The 24,674-nt window shown below is 40.5% G+C and overlaps 1 protein-coding gene across 1 annotated transcript in view; it reads left to right on the top strand.

Moving 5' to 3' along the window:
* Positions 1-24,674, top strand: part of SYNJ2 (synaptojanin 2) — a 250,116-nt gene that overhangs the window by 62,735 nt on the left and 162,707 nt on the right. The window contains exon 3 of the mRNA XM_075863738.1: positions 21,705-21,978. Within this exon, the coding sequence (XP_075719853.1) occupies positions 21,705-21,978 (274 nt within the window). The remainder of the gene's footprint in view (positions 1-21,704; positions 21,979-24,674) is intronic.

Genomic DNA, 24,674 nt, shown 5'->3' with positions numbered 1-24,674 from the left:
TTCAGGGAAAAGTCTTTGGAGGACCGCAAGGCCTTCCTTAAGGAAAACAACATCTGCTTCAAATGCTATTCTTTAATATCACACTTCGCCAGAGATTGTGAGGTTCGTGCAAAGTGTATCGTATGTGGCAGTACAGAACATAACACAGCTCTACACACTGGAGCATCATCGTGGACTTCGCCCCAAGACCAAGAGCATAGCGGGGAGCTGAAGGACACAAGTACTGACACTCCAACCGTTACTTCTAAATGCACAGAGGTTTGTAGAGGCCTCATAGGAGGAAGGTCCTGCTCAAAAATCTCCCTAGTGAGAATTTACCCAGCAGACGACCGGGACAAAGCCATCATAGTATACGCTATTCTAGACGATCAAAGTAACAAGTCGTTAGCCAAGTCTGCCTTCTTTGATAGTTTTAGCGTCAGAGGCCCTGGCGCCCCCTACTCTCTAAAAACTTGTGCTGGTACTGTAGAGACAGACGGAAGGAGGGCAAGCGGCTCTGTAGTAGAGTCTGTAAATGGCCAAGTGTGTCTGCCCTTACCAACCATACTGGAGTGTAACCAAATTCCTGATAACAGGTCTGAGATACCTACGCCGGAAGTAGCAGCGCACCAACCTCATCTGAAGCGTATAGAACACTTGATCCCGAAACTTGATCCAGAAGCTGAGATAGGCTTGCTCCTTGGGAGAGATATTCTACAAGTCCACAAGGTTAGGCAACAGATCAATGGCCCTCACAACTCTCCATATGCACAGAGACTTGACCTAGGATGGGTAGTCGTAGGAGAGGTCTGTTTGGGAGGTGTACACAAACCGACAACTGTCAACAGCATGCTTACCAGTACACTGGAGAATAGACGTCCATCTCTCCTCCGACCGTGTGAAAATCACTTCTTCATAAAGGAACTGCCACACAGCACTTCATAATCAAGTACCCTTGTAGGCTCTGCCTACGATGACTACATCTGGGATGACAACCACGATCACCTAGGGTGCACAGTCTTCCGCCAGACAAAGGAGGACAATCGTATGGCGATGTCATTCGAAGATAGACTGTTCCTAGACATAATGGAGCAGGGAATGGTGCAGAATGAAATTAAGAGCTGGGTTGCACCTCTACCATTTAGGCCTCAAAGACAACGCTTACCTAACAACAGAGAACAGGTTTACAAACGTTTCGTCTCTCTCAGACACAGCCTGCAAAGAAAACCAGAGATGAGAGACCACTTCATTACCTTCATGGAGAAGATATTCCAGAACGGCCATGCGGAGTTAGCACCTATAGTTCCAGACTCTAAAGAGCGCTGGTACCTGCCCCTGTTTGGAGTGTATCACCTGAAGAAACCAGGTCAGATCAGAGTAGTCTTTGATTCAAGTGCCAAGTATGAAGGTGTCTCGCTGAATGACGTCCTGATGTCAGGCCCGGATCTAAACAACAAGCTCTTGGGAGTACTTCTACGCTTTCGCAAAGACTCTGTTGCATTCACGGCTGATATCCAACAGATGTTCCATTGCTTCCTCGTCAAAAAAGAACACAGAAATTTCTTGAGATTCCTTTGGTACAAGGATAACGATCCCTCTAAAGATGTTAGAGTATCGAATGAAGGTACCCATCTTCGGTAATAGTCCTTCCCCTGCAGTCGTCATCTATGGGCTGAGGCGTGCGGCTCAAGAGGTCGAAACGAAGTACGGAACGGATGTCAGACGCTTCGTAGAAAAGGATTTCTATGTGGACGACTGTTTGAAATCAATGCCCACAAATGAAACCGCAATTTGTCTTCTGAAGAGAGCCCAGGAGATGCTCTCTCTATCTAACCTGAGGTTACACAAGATCGCTTCTAACAGCCAGAAAGTGATGGAAGCCTTTCCTACTCATGACCACTCAAAAGACTTAAAGGATTTAGATCTAGGCATCGACTCCCATGCATCGGAGCCTTGGCCTACTCTGGGACCTAAAAGCGGATACGTTCACCTTCCAGGCCAGCAGAGAAGAAAAACCCTTCACTCGCAGAGTACTGTCGGCCATAAGCAGTTTATACGACCCACTGGGATTTGCAGCTCCTGTAACCATCGAAGGTAAAGCTATGTTGAGAGACTTGTAAAGCTATGTAAATGAGACATTAGAGGGTGAAGACTGTGAGGAGGTTGAAACCTTGTGGGTGGAATTACAAAGGGAGGTAAACACTGAAAAAATTACTTTTGGTGTAATCTATAGACCCCCCAATATAACTGAAGAGATAGAAGGTCAAATATATAAACAAATGGAGCGGGCTGCACAGGCGGGTACTGTTGTGATAATGGGAGATTTTAATTATCGGGATATTAATTGGTGTCATGGTTCGGCTTCAACTGCAAAGGGGAGACATTTCCTCAACCTGTTGCAGGAAAATTTTATGTGCCAGTTTGTGGAAGACCCGACTAGAGGTGAAGCTCTGTTGAATCTGGTCATTTCTAATAATGCAGAGCTTGTTGGGAATGTCAATGTTCATGAAAACCTTGGTAACAGTGATCATAATATAGTTATATTTTACCTATACTGTAAAAAACAAACGCAGGCTGGGAGGGCAAAAACATTTAATTTTAAGAAAGCCAATTTCCCCAGGATGAGGGCGGCAATTCAGGATATAGACTGGGAAGAACTAATGTCAAATAATGGGACAAATGATAAATGGGAGATTTTCAAATCTACTTGGGTAATTATAGTGCAAAATGTATTCCTACAGGTAACAAGTATAAACGACTCAAATTAAACCCCACATGGCTTACACCTTCTGTGAAAGGGGCAATACATGACAAAAAAAGGGCATTTAAAAAATACAAATCTGAGGGTACATCTGCAGCCTTTGTAAAATATAAAGAGCTTAATAAAATCTGTAAAAATGTAATAAAATCAGCAAAAATACAAAATGAAAGGCAGGTGGCCAAGGATAGTAAAACAAATCCTAAAAAATTCTTCAAGCATATAAATGCAAAAAAGCCCAGGTCTGAACATGTAGGACCCTTAGATAGTGGTAATGGGGAGTTGGTCACAGGGGATCAAGAGAAGGCAGAGTTACTAAATGGGTTCTTCCGCTCTGTATATACAACAGAAGAAGGAGCAGCTGATGTAGCCGCTGCCGGTGCTATTAATATATCAGTTGATATACTGAATTGGATGAATGTAGATATGGTCCAAGCTAAATTAAATAAAATAAATGTACACAAGGCCCCGGGACCAGATGGGTTACACCCTAGAGTTCTTAAAGAGCTTAGTTCAGTTATTTCTGTCCCCCTCTTCATAATATTTAGAGAGTGCCAAGGGACTGGCGCAGGGCAAATGTGGTGCCTATTTTCAAAAAGGGCTCTAGGTCTTTGCCGGGTAATTATAGACCAGTAAGCTTAACATCAATTGTGGGGAAAATGTTTGAGGGGCTATTGAGGGAATATATACAGAATTATGTGACAATAAATAGTATTATAAGTGACAGCCAGCATGGTTTTACAAAGGACAGAAGCTGTCAAACCAACCTGATTTGTTTTTATGAAGAGGTAAGCAGAAGCCTAGACAGAGGGGCCGCTGTGGATATAGTGTTTTTGGACTTTGCAAAGGCATTTGACACTGTCCCTCATAGACATCTAATGGGTAAATTAAGGACTATAGGTTTAGAAAGTATAGTTTGTAATTGGATTGAGAATTGGCTCAAGGACCGTATCCAGAGAGTTGTGGTCAATGATTCCTACTCTGAATGGTCCCCAGTTATAAGTGGTGTACCCCAGGGTTCAGTGCTGGGACCACTATTATTCAACTTATTTATTAATGATATAGAGGATGGGATTAATAGCACTATTTCTATTTTTGCAGATGACACCAAGCTATGCAATATAGTTCAGACTATAGAAGATGTTTGTGAATTGCAGGCAGATTTAAACAAACTAAGTGTTTGGGCATCCACTTGGCAAATGAAGTTTAATGTAGATAAATGTAAAGTTATGCATCTGGGTACGAAAAACCTGCAAGCATCATATGTCCTAGGGGGAGCTACACTGGGGGAGTCAATTGTTGAGAAGGATCTGGGTGTACTTGTAAATCATAAACTAAATTTCAGCATGCAGTGTCAATCAGCTGCTTCAAAGGCCAGCAAAATATTGTCGTGTATCAAAAGAGGCATGGACTCGCGGGACAGGGATGTAATATTACCACTTTACAAAGCATTAGTGAGACCTCATCTAGAATATGCAGTCCAGTTCTGGGCTCCAGTTCATAGAAAGGATGCCCTGGAGTTGGAAAAAATACAAAGAAGAGCAACGAAGCTAATAAGGGGCATGGAGAATCTAAGTTATGAGGAAAGATTAAAAGAACTAAACCTATTTAGCCTTGAGAAAAGACGACTAAGGGTGGACATGATTAACTTATATAAATATATGAATGGCGCATACAAAAAATATGGTGAAATCCTGTTCCATGTAAAACCCCCTCAAAAAACAAGGGGGCACTCCCTCCGTCTGGAGAAAAAAAGGTTCAACCTGCAGAGGCGACAAGCCTTCTTTACTGTGAGAACTGTGAATCTATGGAATAGCCTACCGCAGGAGCTGGTCGCAGCAGGGACAGTAGATGGCTTTAAAAAAGGCTTAGATAATTTCCTAGAACAAAAAAATATGAACTGCTATGTGTAGAAATTTTTTACTTCCCCTTTCCCATCCCACTTCCCCTTTCCCATCCCTTGGTTGAACTTGATGGACATGTGTCTTTTTTCAACCGTACAAACTATGTAAACTATGTAACTTCACCAGGGAAGTGTCGAACTAGGACGCTCCTCTTCCCATGAAGGAAAGAGCAACGTGGACGGCTTGGAGAAATTCCCTCAGAGCCTTATCTGGTCTTCACATACCACGCCCGTATGCTTCTGTACCAACTACCAAGGTTGAGACACACAGACTTTGTGTTTTTTGCGACGCTTCAGTCAAAGCGATTGCCGCTGTAGCTTACTTAAAGACGATAGTTACCAGCGGACAATGTCACGTAGGGTTCATCATGAGCAGAGCAAAACTAGCGCCACTTCTTGAACACACCATACCACGCCTGGAACTTTGCGCCGCTGTGTTAGCAGTGGAGTTAGCCGCACTAATCGCTATGGAAATGAACATCGAGATTAAAGACACCGAGTTTTACACTGACCGCAAGATAGTACTAGGATATATCTGTAACTTAACTAGACGCTTCTGTGTCTACGTAAGTGCTAAGGATTAGAAGATCTACCTCTCCTGAACAATGGCATTACGTACCTACGCATCTCAACCCTGCAGACCAACCAACCAGATCCGTTGCAGCTAACCGTCTCAAAGACACAATCTGGTTTACAGGCCCTACGTTCTTGTATAGACCGATGCCCAGCACAGTAGAAACCGCCATGTTTTAACTAGTGGACCCACATGCAGATTGAGATACGCCGTCTGGTATCTGCGTTGCATACGGAGACTGTGGACAGCCACCTGAAATCTCATCGATTCAGTATATTCTCTACTTGGAGATCACTTGTCCGTGCAATCACCTGCTTGACTCACGTGGCTTGGTCGTACAAGATAACCTTGTCAGCAGATAAAAGGTACTGTAAAGGCTGGCATCATTGTAAACATGTCTACACGGCTCTCGATCTGGAACAGGCAAAACAATTTTTCCTCCAACGAACCCAATAGTGACGTCGGCTGACGTCAGGCGGGGAGTGTTCTGTCCTCGCCAGCTAGTCCAGTTATTTACGTAATAATACCTCTTTTTTGTGTATGATTACCAGCACAGATATTGCAATTGCCTATTCTTGTACCCCATCTATATTGTATTGTATGGTTATAGCACCATCTACTGGTGGTTTTGTGTATTTCTAGATTTGTAGTTCTCTATGTATTATGGGAAAGCTCCTTAGGCATTGTGGGTTATTTCCTGTTTGTGTATGAGTAGCAGCCATTTTCCTCATCATGCCAGTCCTACCTCAAGTTCAGTGCCAACAGCCTGTTCTAAGTATAGTCGGTAAGATCAATATCTATGTTATAATCCTGTGGTTCACTGTATCAGATATCACATTGTCAGCTTGCAGTATTACCTCATGTTATATTGTGTATGTATAGCAGATTATTTGTATCCTATGCACTGTACAGTTGATATATTCTGAATACTACTGTTATTTCATCCTATGGTTTCACCCTTTCCTGTCTACCAGCAATAAAGAGAAAGATTACAGTTTTACAGCCTTTTTCTTAAGAAGACAGGGGGTTTAGCTACATGTCAGATTACACACCGTGCTAACGTGTATGAGAACAGAATACTGTTACTGAATGCAAATGGTGCCGAACAGGAGAAAGATGGCGGCATCATGACACTTTTTGTCATGATGTCACTTGGTATACAAAATGTAGGACAGCTTCCATATGGCAAAGATATATCTGTGTTTATTGACACATCCCAAAGATATTTAAAAAAAAAAAATAAAGTTTAGACTCCGCAGGAGTCTTTCTGGACTTGGAATTTGCATCTCTTTCTCTAAATTGAAGTGGAGTAAACTTGAGTGCTGTGGACTACTCGTTACAGAATGTTGTCACCTGGTGTCAGTATGCAAATGTCGCGTGATCAAACAAAAAGCATAATGCTGAAGGAGGGGCCGAGCGTTACAGCCCTCTACATGGACCAATGAAAAGGGGAAGGGGTGAGGGTTATGATGCATAACTTGAAATTGCAGTGTGAGGAGTAATCGTAAATACAGACACATTCATCCCATATGACCATAACTCTAATGTACCTGCCTACACCAGCATTGGCTAAACATCCATAAATCTGTACTATATATAATTTATAGTGAGCACATAATATAAAAGCAGAGAATAAATAAATACATCTAATCAATACCTATGATAATAATGGAGTCACAATGAATACAGTGATATATAATCACCGAACACTATAATTTGGACGTAGTTTGTGTACAGTATCGAATAGATAAATCTACATCTAAGGCCTAATTCACACGAGTGTGTTAAAGAGGCTCTGTCACCAGATTATAAGTGCCCTATCTCCTACATAAGCTGATTGGCGCTGTAATGTAGATAACAGCAGTGGTTTTTATTTTGAAAAACAATCATTTTTGAGCAAGTTATGAGCTGGTTTAGATTTATGCTGATGAGTTTCTTAATGGACAACTGGGCGTGTTTTTACTTTTTACCAACTGGGTGTTGTACAGAGGAGTGTATGAGGCTGACCGGTGACTAATCAGTGTCCTACACTTCTCATCGTTCCAGCCCATTGTTACACTGTTCTGTGGATCATGCTGGGCTGGAACACCCCGGCGGTGTGCGACACAATAGATGCAGCGGAGGGCACAACACGACTCCAATTCTTGAAGGCACAGAGGTACGGTAGCACGGGATACAAGATACAGGCAGCAGGAACGGGAAACACTGGGAACTGGAAAACACTAGGAGACCATTTTCAAGGTCAAACTTAAGGTAACAACAACGCTCAGGCAATGATTAAAAGGAGCTCTGCCCTCTCATAGTCCAGAGGCATTCTGGGCTAATTGTAGCTGTTCTGCAAATGTGCGCATACTGGCCCTTTCCAGGAGGGAAATGCCGCTGGGAACTCGCTCGTCCATGGCTGTGGCCTTCAGAGGGTAAGTCAGGACGATGGTCTGCGGCCATAGACGTTACAGGTAGATTGGGGATGAGCACTTGTTACTATGACTGCTCGTCCCATACATTTCGATCATGTCGGCAGCACGACTCAGTGTTTACACGGGGAGATGTGCTGCCAACAACGATAATATTTTCAGCATTTCAAACTATACAATCAGCCGATAAAAGAGCGTTTGCTCGTTCATCGGCTGATTGTTGCCCTGTTTACATGGGGCAATGATCGGGTACAAGCATTCTGTGAACGCTTGTTTGCCCGATAATTGCCCCATGTAAAAAAAGAGCCCTTAATTCCCTAATGTAATCTAGTTATCTCATTTGCACACTTTAGCAGCTGCAGCTTTATAGAGGTTCTGTTACCAGATTATAAGTGGCCTATCTTGTACATAATGTGATCGGCGCTGTAATGTAGATTACAGCAGTGTTTTTTTATTTAGAAAAACAATCAATTTTAACTGAGTTATGACCTATTTTAGCTTTATGGTAATGACTTTCTTAATGCCTAACTGGGCGTGTTTTTACTTTTTGACCAGGTGGGCGTTGTGGAGAGAAGTGTATGACGCTGACCAATCAGCGTCATCCACTTCTCTCCAGTCATTTACTCAGCACATAGTGATCTTGCTAGATCACGATGGGCAGTCACATACACATTAACGTTACTGAAGTGTCTTGAGAGTTAATAGACATCGCTTCCAGCCAGGACGCGATGTCTATTCACAATCCCGACACTTCGGTAACATTTTTGTGGGACTTCATGACGGCAAACGTGATCTTGCGAGATCACGCTGTAAATCACGCTTGCTGTCATTAAGACCCACACAAACGTTACCGAAGTGTCGGGATTGTGAATAGACATCGCGTCCTGGCTGGAAGCGTTGTCTATTAACTCTCAAGACACTTCAGTAACGTTAATGTGTATGTGACTGCACATCGTGATCTAGCAAGATCACTATGTGCTGAGTAAATGAATGGAGAGATGTGTATGATGCTGATTTGTCAGCGTCATACACTTCTCTCCACAACGCCCACCTGGTCAAAAAGTAAAAACACGCCCAGTTGAGTATTAAGAAAGTCATTAGCATAAATCTAAAATAGGTCATAACTCCGTCAAAATTGATTTTCTAAATAAAAAATACTGCTGTACTCTACATTACAGCGCCTATCACATTATGTAGATGATAGGGCACTTATAATGTGGTGACAGAGCCTGTTTAAGATTACTTATATATTTTCTATAGTTGGTTGCAGTTTTTATGGTAGCCTGTAGTCTGTTAATGGTTTTGGTAAAATAACTTTTCTTTTTTAGCAATGCATTTCACGAGTTTCTTTCCACCCACTATCATGACCGAGATTAACCCAGTAAATGTGTTTGGTGTTCAGTAGATCTTAGAACCCATCCCTACTTTTTACTATTTTTATCTTCCTCTTGCTGTGTTAAACAGGGTTTTCAGGTTTATTGTTGCATCTGAAACTGTTTGTGCAAGTTGGCATTGTGGAAACTGGACGCTTGACAAATAAATGTCTGGGCTTAAACTCTTGCTGCATCTCTATGTTACAGGTATTCACGGACATGACAAGTGTGACAAAGAATAAGGCTCTGTTGACACTTGAGTCAGGATTTCTGGTTTTTCAGGAGATTTGACGGATCCATTTTGATCCGTCATGATTAGTTATGACCGATCGTTTTTCTCCGACTTATGATGGATCAGTCATGTTTTCGTCAGGTATCCGGTTTTTGTGGCTGGATATGTCAGCGTTCCTTTCCCTGTTATTTTACACCGAATAACCACCTCTGTACATTGGAAACTGAGGGCATGCGTGGAAGAAATACACCAGACAGAGTAGTGTTGGTGCAGAGCCTCCCTCAGTGAAGTAGGAAGTACAACTGAACTTTATTGAACAAAGAGTTACAAAAAAATCTTCTCTGTAGGAAGGTGGGACGTTCTTAAGCCCTATTGGCGCTCTTCAGTTGTGAGTTCATCTGTACACTCCTCTTGCATTCCAGGGGCGGTGTCTCCATAGGCGTGTTCCTTATGCAGACTCCATCTTGTTGCATACATTCAAATTCTTTGTGAAATATACTGATATTTAGTTTATGTAAAGTAATAATGTTTTTGCAAGCAATATACAGGCTAATGATCCCTGACAGTCCCCCCTAAAAATATTATTACTCTATCCCTGAGTCTTGCCTAGCAACCTACTACTGACCACTCGAACCAGGCGGGTAGGGGTTTTGGATTTCTTAACCAGCTTGAGACGAGCTACTCCTTATGAGTAACCCCCCTTTTGTACCTGGACTTCCAAGGTTTCCGAATGGTCCTAGCTTTCCCTATTCTCCGGATACAGGATGGTTGTCTTTAAAGGGACTGTCTGTGTCACCTCGTCTATTTGTGTAAACATAGTGGGCACAGTCTGTTCTACAGCTTTCGTCATCATTTTCCTGATACAAGGGAAAACACCGCACACAAGGACAGAGAATAGTATTAAAAAGACCACTATCACTACTCCTATTTGTGCTAATATTTTCTGCCATCCAGTCATCCATGACAAATACTGGTCCCATGGGTCGGTAATACCCAAGTTCCTTTTCAACTCTTGAGATAAGCTCTCCAACTTATGTATGGCCATTGTGACTTTCCCTTTTGGGCTCGGTGTTGTCGGGGATATACGTACAGCAGGTTGTCCCTATTATTTGGCATACCCCACCTTTTTCAGCCAATATCATATCAAGAGCCATTCTATTCTGGAATGTCAGAGTTGAGGTAGGCCCTGGTTGGTCGGCTAACCCTTGTAAAGCATCTCGGGTATAATTTACAAACCGCTGCTGGTTGTAATATATATATATATATATATATATATATATATATATATATATATTTAATCTAGTCTACATTTTTATTAACGGTAATAATTGGGATGAGACTCAAATTCAAACTGGTATGTAGCTACATGTCTTTTAGAAGAATTATACCAAAAGGTGGTCACCCCATCAGCCTGGGTAATTGCTACATGTCCCTCCTCAGCACTCTGTGCAATAACACGAAAAAGGATAGGGATGTATATGGTGATAGTCATTCTTTGGAAGAGACCCTCTTGCAGTGCGAGGCGTGGATCCATGTTTGCCTTCCTTCCAGCTTAAAGAGGCTCTGTCACCAGATTTTGCAACCCCTATCTGCTACTGCAGCAGATCGGATCAGGAGGACCTGGTAGGGACCCTCGAATCTCGCTTCTAAGGCCCCTCGCATTCTTTACTGTTAAACCTACTAATATTGGCAATAATCCAAACTTCTCCTCCACAGCACTTGTATTGGTCATAATTGTCGCACTGTCACTTACTGTCCTAATGGGACTTTTACCCATGCAGATATAACAGGTTATGGGCAGCATCTTCCCCAAACCTAAAGACACCCCGGTCACATAACCTCCGGGCTCTCATTGCTACTATGTACTTCTTACATATGAGTGACAACAACCAGTGACCTTTACCTCATAACTCCACATAAAACTCCTCAGATTGTAATTTGCAGTGCCGTGGCATATTTACACACATTATAATTATAAACCTCAGACAATATAAACAATCGGGCCTCAATTAATAAAATAATGCGATCACCAATCTCATGCTATCACCCTCAGGTTTTGGGTCTCATCAGTTCATTGCAAGTCCTGTACATCATAGTCATCTTATTCTTTTGTCTTCTGCTCTTCACTGACTGTCACCCTCAGGGTAACCCACACAATTGTGGAGTCAGACTGTATGGTGGTGTCCAGTGGGGGATTTATTATTACCCCCTCCTGGTCACTTACTTATTAAAACACTTGGATACTGCTGACGGATTCACTCAGGTCTTTGGTCTTTACTTTACTTTGCTGATGTCATCAGGACTTGGTTTGGTCCTTCTCATCTGTGAGACACCGTCTCCTTTAGCTTACGTCACCGGGCTGTACATAGCACCTCATGCTGTGAACCTGGGGTGAGATCCCACGTAGACGGAGTAGTGGAGTTTTATTGTGACTACCACAAACCCTCCGCATCTGTCCTCTTCCTCCGGCAAGTTACTGGTCTGCACGGCTACTTAGAATTGTGACACAAAGTCTTCTAGTTCATGTTTACTGGCACTTGCCGGGGACCCAACCCTTGTCAATTGTTAAAATAAATGCTAATCTGGTGATAACATCATCCGCATACATTATAAAAGTTGTTCTAAGTACATACAATAATAATGACAGGCCCTTAAACTATATCAAACAAACACCTTTTATATAAGAAAAACTAATCTGTTCCACTGGACAGGGCACCTAGAACATGTGTAGTGGTACATTGTATTTGCACTTGATGTTACACTTTTCAGCAGGATTTATATCTTATTCTCAGCTGATTACCTGGAACAGCTCCTACTCACAGAAATATTCACAGATACCATACGTTTTATCTGACAAGTGTCTCAAACCAATCTTTTCCTACTCTGGTTTGTTCTACCTGGGAAGGCCTCTCAAGGTCTCTTCTCTTTGTGGGAGGTGGGTATGATATGGTTGGCACTGGTCTGTCAGGACTGTTCTGTAGGCAAATCAAACAGCTCTAACAGAATTTAGCAGCAACAGCTGTAAAGCCTGGGACATACCAATTAGATCTTACCACATCGATCCTTGCAGTCTTGGGGCATATGTGAGGTCATACACCATCAATACAAGGGCCATCAAGAGTGCCTTGGGTCCTACCGGTTTACCTTCCTTTATCCATCCACATTCTGTTAGAATCTGGTTCTCACACCTTTCGCTCCCAGCTGAACACTTTCTGTGGAGAACAATCTTTTCATCGCATAATCAGTAGTTGATCTTAATCAGATAATGGAGTTGAAGAAAAACATTAACAATGACTGATTTATGTTAAACGTTGACACTGGGCAGTAAGTAAAACTGATACATACAAACTGATTCTTCTTCTCTTTATATATATATATCTATACATACACATATGCACTGCACAGAATTCTCTACTCTAAAATTTTCCTTTCACAACCACAACAAAAAAAAAAAAATGTTTTCAAATGGTAAAATTTTGCTTCTGTACCTTTTATCTGACGCCTCCAATAGTCCAATGCTAAGGCTGGTCTAGAACTTTACATAAAACGTAACCTCAGTATTTAATATTCCCACAACACTTTTTGAATACCATTATTAAACAAACTAACTTTGGAATAACATCTGTAGAACTGCTGACATCTTATCATTGTACAATCACCAGTTCAATACTTCGGATAAGCACTGTTCCCCTGTCACTACACACACCTTCTGCAGTGGGGAAGATGCCAGCCGGGCTTCAGACCACCCTGAGAAGAGGTCTAAACACACGAGCACCTTTTCATACACTCTACCTCGGGTAGTTGTATGTTCTGCAGTCGCTGGGACGGGTAATCTGGCCAGGGTGGCAATTTTCATACGTACCTTTGCTGTTTTACCTATGTCATGCCGTGCGCACATCATGCAGGCTGCTACAAATCAAGCGGTGACATTATGGAATCCAGGGATAAGCCAATTTACTGACACCTGGCCGCACATACCCTTGTTGTCAGTTCTGTCTTCTCTTGCTCTCTCAATTGGCTTACCCGATGATCCAATAAAGTTCCTACTACCAATGGGCCCATAATTGTGGGTGATGCCAAAAGTACCTAGAGTCAGTGTAAATGTCGGCCGTCTTACCTTCTGCCAGGTTACAAGCCTCAGCGATCACCTCCAGCTCCGCTCCTTGAGATGAACAAGAAGGTGAGAGTGGTTTCTGGATGATCTACCTTGTGCCTCGTATCCGGTCTTGTACATACTGTATATAATCAAGTATCTCTACATTACAAATTTACATTGGAAACCCATGTCACATATAGATAGAACATTTCAAAAGGATGGAGTTTTATTTTTCCACATTCATCTGATGATCCAGGACACTTGTAAATCCCACCCACTAGGTCCTGTAGATACCTGATTAATACAAAAACAAACAAATTATGTTACTGAAATTTGGCATAAAATGACCAATGTTCAGACAATTTTGTTTTGTCTTCTCCACCATCTAAATCTGTAAAGACTCATCTGTGAGTGACGTCACCTCGCCTCCTGTGTCAATTTGCTGGAGGGGGATGGTCTCTTACACAATACCTCATATTGGGTGGAGACTACAGCACAGCATACTTAGTGCCATATTTACCGTTCTGGAAGGATCTGGAACCATCTATACAGAAAAACCTCAAAATTTAGGTTACTGTCATACACATTTAATCTGGATTACTCCTTGGGGTCTCATACACATTTTGTAGACCTCCTAGAACCAAATTAATTAATTCAAAACCAAATAAAACACAAAACAAAACTACCTGATCGGTCCCTTCACCATTCCTTCCTATTTGGACTCTGCGAAAGTAATGTAGCAGAGTTCAAAACTACATATCTCAACATAATAAAGTCGGGCACTCACATTTTCAAAAATACAATTTAGGCAGCACTATAGCATGTGCCTCATGTGTGAAAACAAAACAAATGTAATTAGTTATTCAATAAAACAGAAAATAATTTATCTGGTAATATTAATTACTGCAAACCAATAAACTATATATAAAAATAGGGAACAGTGGGGGTACATACATTCTCAAGACCCTGTGTCTCACAATATCTGTATTTTAATTCATTTGAATTAACATCAAAACATTCCAACATTAAATCTGATCATAACACATAAATATGCAGCGTAACTTTTATCTTTTTGCAGACATATCCAGCCGGCTGTAAAATTTTTCTCGCTTGGTGTAGTTACGGACAACAGCGCATGCGCAAAGATAAGAAACATTCCTTTACACAGAAAAAAGAAACAGATTTTAACCCCATACACAAAACACTAAGAATTTTTTTAGACATTACTGCTGTTAAAAATAAGAGCATACAATATAGATATAAAATCGGTGCAATATTGTAATCCCTTGTCTCATCAGTCCCTGATATATATATATATATATACTTATATCCGTCTGCTTTTCAGACTTCACACTGCACACGTTATATCACACACATGTTACATCACACAGCCCCTCCCCGTCACAATCTATATTAGTCATCACATTCTACAGGAGGGGGTCACGCACACACTCCTCAGCTTCTATTCTCACAATCTTAACAATTTCAATGTTCACTACCGGCAAAAATTCTCCCATAGATTCACACATCTGTACAACAACTCAAGATAACGTACGTATCTGCAATCATTCATCACACTATTGTATAGGAATTATCTACGTTCAAAAGATCAAACACATAATCTGTAACAGTGTCCAATCTGTCGGCCACTATCTATATTATGATGACGTGTCTTTTCACCAGTACACAGTCTCCTAGTTGTAGCTTGTGCACCCCTGGGACGGAATCGGAGTCTGGAATAGAATAAAACACTGCAGCATGTGTTACTGTCAACTCTTTACTGAGGGAAATGACAAAATTAACAAGGCTATCATTTCCTACTGATTTGGTTGGGCCGGGCGTGACCTCATCAGGGGGTGTGGGACGGCCTCTCCCACAGGAAACACATTGCTCAGCTGTGAGGGAGATTTTGCTGCCCACAATAAGGACACACCCAACATCAGGGACCGACGCCATTATAGGGCGGTGGCAGGGCCTGTGGTTTATAATACATGTAACAATACAATGCCTTTCTTATTCCTAACTTCCCTTTGTTCTCTCAAATACCTTTTTGCCCGGTCTCCGGCTTGTAGCCGCCCTCCCCTATGCATCCCACACACTTCCATCAATTTCTTTGTTTTACTCACATACTGTTTCCCTTCGCTTCACCAAATCATATGAATAGGATCGTCCGGGTACGGGTGATCCTGATAATTTGAATATGGACCGTAAACCATCCATTCTAACCTTTTATATCCTTCACGTAATTTATGTAACACCTTTTGGTCTGCAACCCTCTAATGACCGGTTCACCGTGGTCTAGCCAAAATACTACAACCTTTGGTCTGCAACCCTCTAGTGACCGGTCACTGTGGTCTGGCCAAAATATAACAAATTTTGGTCTGCAACCCCCCAGTGACCGGTTTCACCGGGATCTGGCCAAAATATTACCCACGACTTATCCCACGTCTTATCAGTGTTCTACACACACCCCGCGTGCCCCTGTATAAGACAGGTTATATTTTCTATCTAGTCCCTAATTACCCAGAGGATGGTTAGTCGGGCGCGACTAATTTCTTACGGGTTCCTTACCACACAGCGGGGATGTCTCTCCTGTCGCCTAAGCTAATCCAGCCAACCGATCAGGGTTCTACAGATTCCCACAAGACCGTCCACTAACACAGATAACTCGAAGATTTATAAAATCAACTGACTTACCGTGTTATTGTGGAGGTGATCAGGCTCCTTCAGTGGGCAGTCCCGGGATATCTGCTTCACCCTGTGATTGTCGGTTGTCCGGATTCCGAGATCCCCTCGAGTGTAGCCCCACATTGGGCGCCAATTGTCAGAGTTCCTTTCCCTGTTATTTCACACCGAATAACCACCGCTGTACATTGGAAACTGAGGGCATGCGTGGAAGAAATACACCAGACAGAGTAGTGTTGGTGCAGATCCTCCCTCAGTGAAGTAGGAAGTACAACTGAACTTTATTGAACAAAGCGTTATAAAAAAATCTTCTCTGTAGGAAGGTGGGACGTTCTTAAGCCCTATTGGCTCTATTCAGTTGTGAGTTCATCTCCTCTTGCATTCCAGGGGCGGTGTCTCCATAGGCGTGTTCCTTTTTGCAGACTCCATCTTGTTGCATACATTCAAATTCTTTGTGAAATATACTGATATTTAGTTTATGTAAAATAATAATGTTTTGCAAGCAATATACAGGCTAATGATCCCTGACAGATACAATGCTTCAGCATGTTAGGACCTGTTCTCATCTGCATTGAAAGCTCCGTTAGGGGCCTCCTTCGCAGATTCCGCCAAAAATACCGGAAACCATAGGGCAGCCATCATCAGCGGCCAGCCGCTTTTAAATAGCCTAGCGCTCGTACAACCGTCCCCAGCACGGCTCAGTGCCTGAAGACTGTCATAAAGACCGAAACATTGCACTCTGCCACTGGCATTAAGATAAATAATAATAATAAAGAATCTCCACTCCAATTGGTGTGCTGGATACTTTTTTTCTTCTTCAGAATTGGGTTGGGCCCGTATCCGTGCACCCCCCACCTCCGAGCTGGTGCTTTCTGAACCTCTATACATAGGGCAGCATGTCGAACACCCCGACTGAAAGCCGACGGAACCCATTAAAGTCAATAGGTAACGGCAGCTGCCAGTAGTGTCTGTGGTGCAACGGAACCGGCGCTATTGGTTAGTCCTTTGTTAAAATAACCCTGACTCTGCAAAGTTCATATTACTTAGGCATGGACATCATTTGGTTCATGGCTATTATCCCCAAAATGCTAATATAAAATTTAATTTCTATGAAGAGTGGGAGATGGACATGCACATTAGGCTAAAGTCCGTGAACTCAGCGATTTCGACAGTCCCGTGACTCTTAAAAAGGTATCAATGTTGTATTTCAACATGACTAGTCCGTTGTTCCCCTGGTAAGCCGCTGCCGGAGGTGTCTGTTAGCAGCTTATGTCCCTCTTACTGGGCTGAATATGCATGTGAATGTACATCAACTTAAGGGTACAGCAAACAAATAGATTGAGATTCCTATCCTCCACTCTCCACTTTCTCATCCCTTTTCAATTCTTGGATGAAACCAATCCAAACCCTGGCCCTGGTGACTGACCTGTCACAGTTTTTCTGTTATCAGTGTGAAAAGTAAATGACCACTTTCCCATTTTCCCAGTCCTGGTGTGAGCCAATGGCATGAAATAGAAATAGAATCTAAAACCAAATATAAACTTTAAGACACTTAACCCTGTAATGGCCAATTCTTTGAAATGCCTAAATTCTCAGTCCCTTTTTTGTGACATTCATTGAGCCTCAAAACAAAGCCAGTATATTTAGTTTTCTTGTATGTTTTTTATATAGGGTAACATTTGCAGAAATAGGTAAAATATTTATGGTAAAAAAAATCATCTTTTCAGCCTTTTTATAATCCTACATTAAAAAAAGTTTAATATTTTTGTTCTGCCATATTTTCTAGCCGTTTGAGTGCTATGTTTAGCTTGTTTGTGATCCTCGGTAGGATTGGGCAAACCGTGTCTGTTAATAAAGAGATGGGACTGTGGATTATACAGCGCTGTCAACCATTAAAGTAGAAGTATATTTACGCTATAGCAGCTCAGGGAATTAAGTTATACTGATCTCATCATTGCCATTACGTCAGACAAATGAAAAATACTAAATACCTATTCAAAATTAGACCCCGGGCGCCAGAAAGTGATAGCGTCCTCACAGATCAACAACGAAATATAAATACCTATCACGAAATGTGAAGACCTATATAATATACCCACACTGGATAAATAATGTACAGCACACAATTTGTACCATAGAAATATTCAAAAAACTTTATTGAAGTACACATAACAACAATTGGCCATCAAAAATAAAATCAATGATACAAGCAATAAAAAGACTAGCGTGGAGATACAGCAAGGACATATATAATTAACATGCTAATAGGCATAAACATCATGTGATGTGGTAAGGTACAATGATCTAAATGTAAACCCAAATGGGTATACCATAAACAGTATGAAGTGGAGCAAGTTTTAACCAAATCATATATACCAAAAAACAACTCTAACCTCAATTACAAAGTGTTGCAGTGAACAATATATTATCACTGCTTTAGCAATTAAAGAGGAGAGTCAGGAAATAATAAGATCCCTAAAGACCATTACCAACCTGTAGACAGCATGATATGTCCTAAATGTAAGTGTATAACCACCCTAGACTCCCCCCGACGCACGTTTCGCCATCAGCTTTCTCAAGGGGTACTGACTCATGGGACAACGGACACCTTTAAATATGGACTGCAATGGGAGTGAATCGTGTCAATAACCAATAGGTACGGATCATACACAGGTTTAGAGCATACCTAATCATCCTTATTTCCACACCTACTATATCCTGGGACCCGAGAATTACTGCTGCGGATAAGAGTTCGCTCCACAAGACGCCATGACAGCTGGAACTGCGCATGCGCAGAAGCGTTCATCCGGGTACATAAGTCACGGTCTACATGGTGGTTTCCCTAAATCAGTGCATCGCGCATGCGCGTCAAGCACCACAACACAGCTTCAGAGGAGGGGCTCTAATATCCACGTTAAATAGATGTGATGGAAGCCGCGCCATCTTAAAGAGTGGCATAATGCCAGATTATTACGTATACTTGTAGGAGGATCGAGGGAGTATCGTAATACTGGGAAGCATAGATAATGTTATACCTTAACCAGAATCGTAACATCATATTAGTACATCATTCACACGTGAACAACCCCATACATACAGACATCGACGCAGATAAAAAAAAGAATTACTATACATCAATATACACACATAAATAGATAAATACAAAACTGTACATGTATCCAATAAATAGCGATATCCGATAAATACATAGACATACCATCAATATATACTGTGAATACAAAAATATATATATATAATATTAATAAAATAACAATATGTATATAATAAATACAGTGATCATTTCATCATAAGATTGCATAAAAGTATATAATTATACTATACAAATAAATAAGAAAGTATAGGGAGTGAATAGGGTAAGTGAACACATGTGCATGTGAAAGTGAGAAAAAAGAAATAAAAATAATTAATTTATAATAGTGTGAAAAAGAAAATTACGGCTGCACCTGAAAAATATAACATTATTAATCAATAAATATATGTTACTGTATATTGAGCAGATAATTATACTAAACGTGTTTTATATATAAAAAAAAAAAATATATATATATATATATATATATATATATATATATACATATATCAATATTTATAAAATATATCTAAAATTATATATATTATATAATAAAAAAAATATTTTTTTTAAGTTAAAAGACGTGTCCATAATAAGATCCAGATACCATCTATTCACTATATCAAAAAAGTACATATTCTATGACATCATAAAGCTATGTGTATATATGAAGCACAATAAATATAACCATGGAGCAATATATAGTATATATCCAGTTGCACCCATAATAACATATATTAGAGGATATGAATACCCAAACTCTATTCAACCTAGTGTACTACTAAGGTATAGATAAATCGAGTATACTAAAGCATATATGCAGGAAAATCATGCCACATATCTAAGTATATAGTGTTCAGTATGTTATATGGGGCTAACACTATACTATACGCACGATAAATGCAAACTAGTGCAAGAATAAATATCTCACCCATTGCATCCATAATATGTATATTAAATATGTGAATGCATATAGATGTTGATATTCAACATGAATCATAGCATATCAATAATCAAAATTTACCATGAAAAAAGTATATGTGAAAGGTATCAAAGATACCAATACCTACCCCTTGAGAAGGCTGAGTGTTCACTTACCCTATTCACTCCCTATACTTTTTCTTATTTATTTGTATAGTATAATTATATACTTTTATGCAATCTTATGATGAAATGATCACTGTATTTATTATATACATATTGTGATTTTATTAATATTATATATATATATTTTTGTATTCACAGTATATATTGATGGTATGTCTATGTATTTATCGGATATCGCTATTTATTGGATACATGTACAGTTTTGTATTTATCTATTTATGTGTATATATTGATGTATAGTAATTCTGTTTTGTATCTGCGTCGATGTCTGTATGTATGGGGTTGTTCACGTGTGAATGATGTACTAATATGATGTTACGATTCTGGTTAAGGTATAACATTATCTATGCTTCCCAGTATTATGATACTCCCTCGATCCTCCTACAAGTATACGTAATAATCTGGCATTATGCCACTCTTTAAGATGGCGCGGCTTCCATCACATCTATTTAACGTGGATATTAGAGCCCCTCCTCTGAAGCTGTGTTGTGGTGCTTGACGCGCATGCGCGATGCACTGATTTAGGGAAAACACCATGTAGACCGTGACTTATGTACCCGGATGAACGCTTCTGCGCATGCGCAGTTCCAGCTGTCATGGCGTCTTGTGGAGCGAACTCTTATCCGCAGCAGTAATTCTCGGGTCCCAGGATATAGTAGGTGTGGAAATAAGGATGATTAGGTATGATTAGGTATGCCCTGAACCTGTGTATGATCCGTGCCTATTGGTTATTGACACAATTCACTCCCATTGCAGTCCATATTTAAAGGTGTCCGTTGTCCCATGAGTCAGTACCCCTTGAGAAAGCTGACGGCGAAACGCGCGTCGGGGGCGTCTAGGGTGGTTATACACTTACATTTAGGACATATCATGCAGTCTACAGGTTGGTAATGGTCTTTAGCGATCTTATTATTTCCTGACTCTCCTCTTTAATTGCTAAAGCAGTGATAATATATTGTTCACTGCAACACTTTGTAATTGAGGTTAGAGTTGTTTTTTGGTATATATGATTTGGTTAAAACTTGCTCCACTTCATACTGTTTATGGTATACCCATTTGGGTTTACATTTAGATCATTGTACCTTACCACATCACATGTTTATGCCTATTAGCATGTTAATTATATATGTCCTTGCTGTATCTCCACGCTAGTCTTTTTATTGCTTGTATCATTGATTTTATTTTTGATGGCCAATTGTTGTTATGTGTACTTCAATAAAGTTTTTTGAATATGTCTATGGTACAAATTGTGTGCTGTACATTATTTATCCAGTGTGGGTATATTATATATGTCTTCACATTTCGTGATAGGTATTTATAAATGAAAAATACTGTTTGGAATACAACAAAAAAAAATTAGAATTTACAGATATATGCATTGTTTGGACATTTTAAATGATTTTAAGTCTTGCAATTTACTGAATAGTATTCATTTTTTTTTGGAGATCTCCTTATAGTTTTTGTAGATGTATCTGATTCCTTTTTCTTGCAGGGAATTCTCGGTTGCACTTTCTTGTCTTGGTAAGCGGATGCACCTCTGTAGGACGAATTTTAGATGCTGAAGTTTACAAAATCACATCAACCGATTTCTGTCCACTACAAGAAGAAACCAAAGAGGAGGAACGCGTCACCGCTCTCCGGAAGATACTGAATTCAGGAATGTTTTATTTCTCTTGGCCAAATGCAGGATCACATTTTGACCTCACTGTTCGAGCCCAAAACCAAGCTGACAAAAGATGTTCTGAACCTGGAAACTGGTTTTTCTGGTTAGTATAATTGTATAGTAGCTGTATGCTGTCCTGTTCAGCCTACAGCAATGCATAAGATGTATTGAATAATGTAGTTATTTCTTAAGCGTTATTTATATAGCACACCATGTTGTGCAGTGCTGTACACTACAATGCATTCAGAAAGTCTTCAGACATTTTCGAGTTTTTCACATTTTGTTATGTTGAGGCCTTGTGTTAAAATAAAACAATTCAAGCTTTCCCCCATCTTTCTGCACTCAATAACCCATAATGACAAAGTGAAAACAGAATGTTAGTAATCTTTGCTAATTTAGTGAAAAGGAAAAACTAAAATATTGTATTGACATAAGCATTCAGACCCTTTACTCAGTACTTCGTTGAAGCACCTTTGGCAGCGATAACAGCCTCCAGTCTACTTGGGTATAATGCCAAAAGGCTTGCACACCTGGATTTGGGGATTTTCTGCCATTCTTCTCTCAAGCCCTGTCAGATTGGATGGGGACTGTTGGTGAACAGCCATTTTCAGATCTCTCCAGAGATGTTGGATTGGGCTCAAGTCAGGGCTCTGGCTGGGCCACTCAAGGACATTCACATAGTTGTCCTTAAGCCTCTCTTGTGCTGTCTTGTCTGTGTGCTTAGGATCATTGTTTTGTTGGAAGGTGAAACTTTGGCCCAGTTGGAGGTCCAGAGCACTCTAGATAAGGTTTTCATTAAGAATATATCTGTACTTTGCTCCATTCACCTTTCCCTTAACCCTGACAAGTCTCCCTGTACCAGCTACTGGAAAACACCCCCACCGCATGCTTCTCTATAGGGATGGTATTGGGCAGGTGATGAGCAGTGCCTGGTTTCCTCCAGACCTGACTCTTAGAATTGAGACCAAAAAGTTCAATCTCAGTTTAACTAGGCCACAGAATCTTGTTTCTCAGTCTGAGAGTCCTTTAGGTCCTTCTTTTTTTTTATTTTTTTTATTTACAAACTCCATGAGGGCTTTCATGTGTCTTTTATTGAGAAGAGGCTTCTTTCTGGCCACTCTGCCATAAAGCCCAGATTGGTGGAGTGCTGCAGTGATATTTTACCTTGGAAGGATCTTTGGAGCTCCGCCAGAGGGACCATTGGGTTCTTGGTCACCTCTCTTACCAAGGCCCTTCTCCCCCGATTTACTTAGTTTTGTGGGACTAGGAAGAGTCCTGGTTGTTCCGAACTTCTTCGATTTAGGAATTATGGAGGCCACTGTGCTCTTGAACTTTTAGTGCAGCAAAATTTTTATTTGTTTTGTACCCTTCTCCAGATCTGTGCCTCCACATAATCCTGTCTCTGAGCTCTACAGGCAGTTTTTCCTCCTCATGGCCTTGTTTTTGCTCGGATATGCATTGTCAGCTGTGAGACCTTCTATAGACAGGGGTGTCTTTCCAAATCATGTCCAATCAAATTAATTTACCACAGGTGGACTCCAATCAAGGTGTAGAAACATTTCAAATATCTAGAGAAATGGGAGGCACCCAGAGCTAAATTTCAAGTGTCATAGCAAAGAGTCTGAATACTTGAGTTTTCCATTTTTAATAAGTTTGCAAAAATGTCTAAAATTCTGTTTTTTACTTTATCATTATGGGGTATTGCGTGCAGAATGATGGGGAAAAACTTGATTTTTTTATTTTCGCACAAGGCCTCAGTATAACAAAATGTGAAAAAAGTGAAAGGGTCTGAAGACTTTACGAATGCACTGTATATTCTTACAGCAGTACCTGTTCCTATTAATCATTTTATACAATCAAAGTTGTATCAGAAAAATAAGATTATGAATGTAAAAAATATGAATGTAAAATAATTATGCATACACACCATTAATTACATAAGGTGCAGCTTATGTGATCATTAGTAAAAATAAATAAACATTGTGTTTTTATTATTTTTTTTCACCTATGAAAACACAAAAAAAAGAAAAGCCAAAACGTGATCGTAAAGTTACAAAAAATTAAGAAATTATGACTTGGCTGTTTCTGCAAAATGTGCAGACCGCTCTCATGTGGCTAGCAACTATTTCCCCCATAGGTAATTCTGGAAGTCACAGTGAGGGCTTATTCAGATGAACGTGATATACAGTGAGGGTATGTTCACACGTAGTCAACAAAAACGTCTGAAAATCCAGAGCTGATTTCAAGGGAAAACAGACCATGTTTTTCAGACGTTTTTTTACCAACTCGCATTTTTCGCGGCGTTTTCACGCCGTTTTCGCTGCGTTTTTTACGTCCGTTTTTGGAGCTGTTTTCATTGGAGTCTATGAGAAAACAGCTCCAAAAACGTCCAAAGAAGTGTCCTGCACTTCTTTTGACGAGGCTGTATTTTTACGCGTCGTCGTTTGACAGCTGTCAAACGACGACGCGTAAATAACAGGTCGTCTGCACAGTACGTCGGCAAACCCATTCAAATGAATGGGCAGATGTTTGCCGACGTATTTGAGACGTATTTCCAGACGTAAAACGAGGCAAAATACGCCTCGTATACGTCTGAAATTTGGCCGTGTGAACATACCCTGAAGGAAATAAGTATTTGATCCCTTGCTGATTTTGTAAGTTTGCCCACTGTCAAAGACATGAACAGTCTAGAATTTTTAGGCAGTGAGAGATAATTTTACCAGTGAGAGATTAGATTATATAAAAAAAGAAAATCACATAGTCAAAATTATATATATATTTATTTGCATTGTGCACAGA

Source organism: Rhinoderma darwinii, chromosome 4, assembly GCF_050947455.1.
Source record: "Rhinoderma darwinii isolate aRhiDar2 chromosome 4, aRhiDar2.hap1, whole genome shotgun sequence".
Lineage (NCBI taxonomy): Eukaryota > Metazoa > Chordata > Amphibia > Anura > Rhinodermatidae > Rhinoderma > Rhinoderma darwinii.
This window is presented reverse-complemented; position numbering and strand designations above follow the sequence as displayed.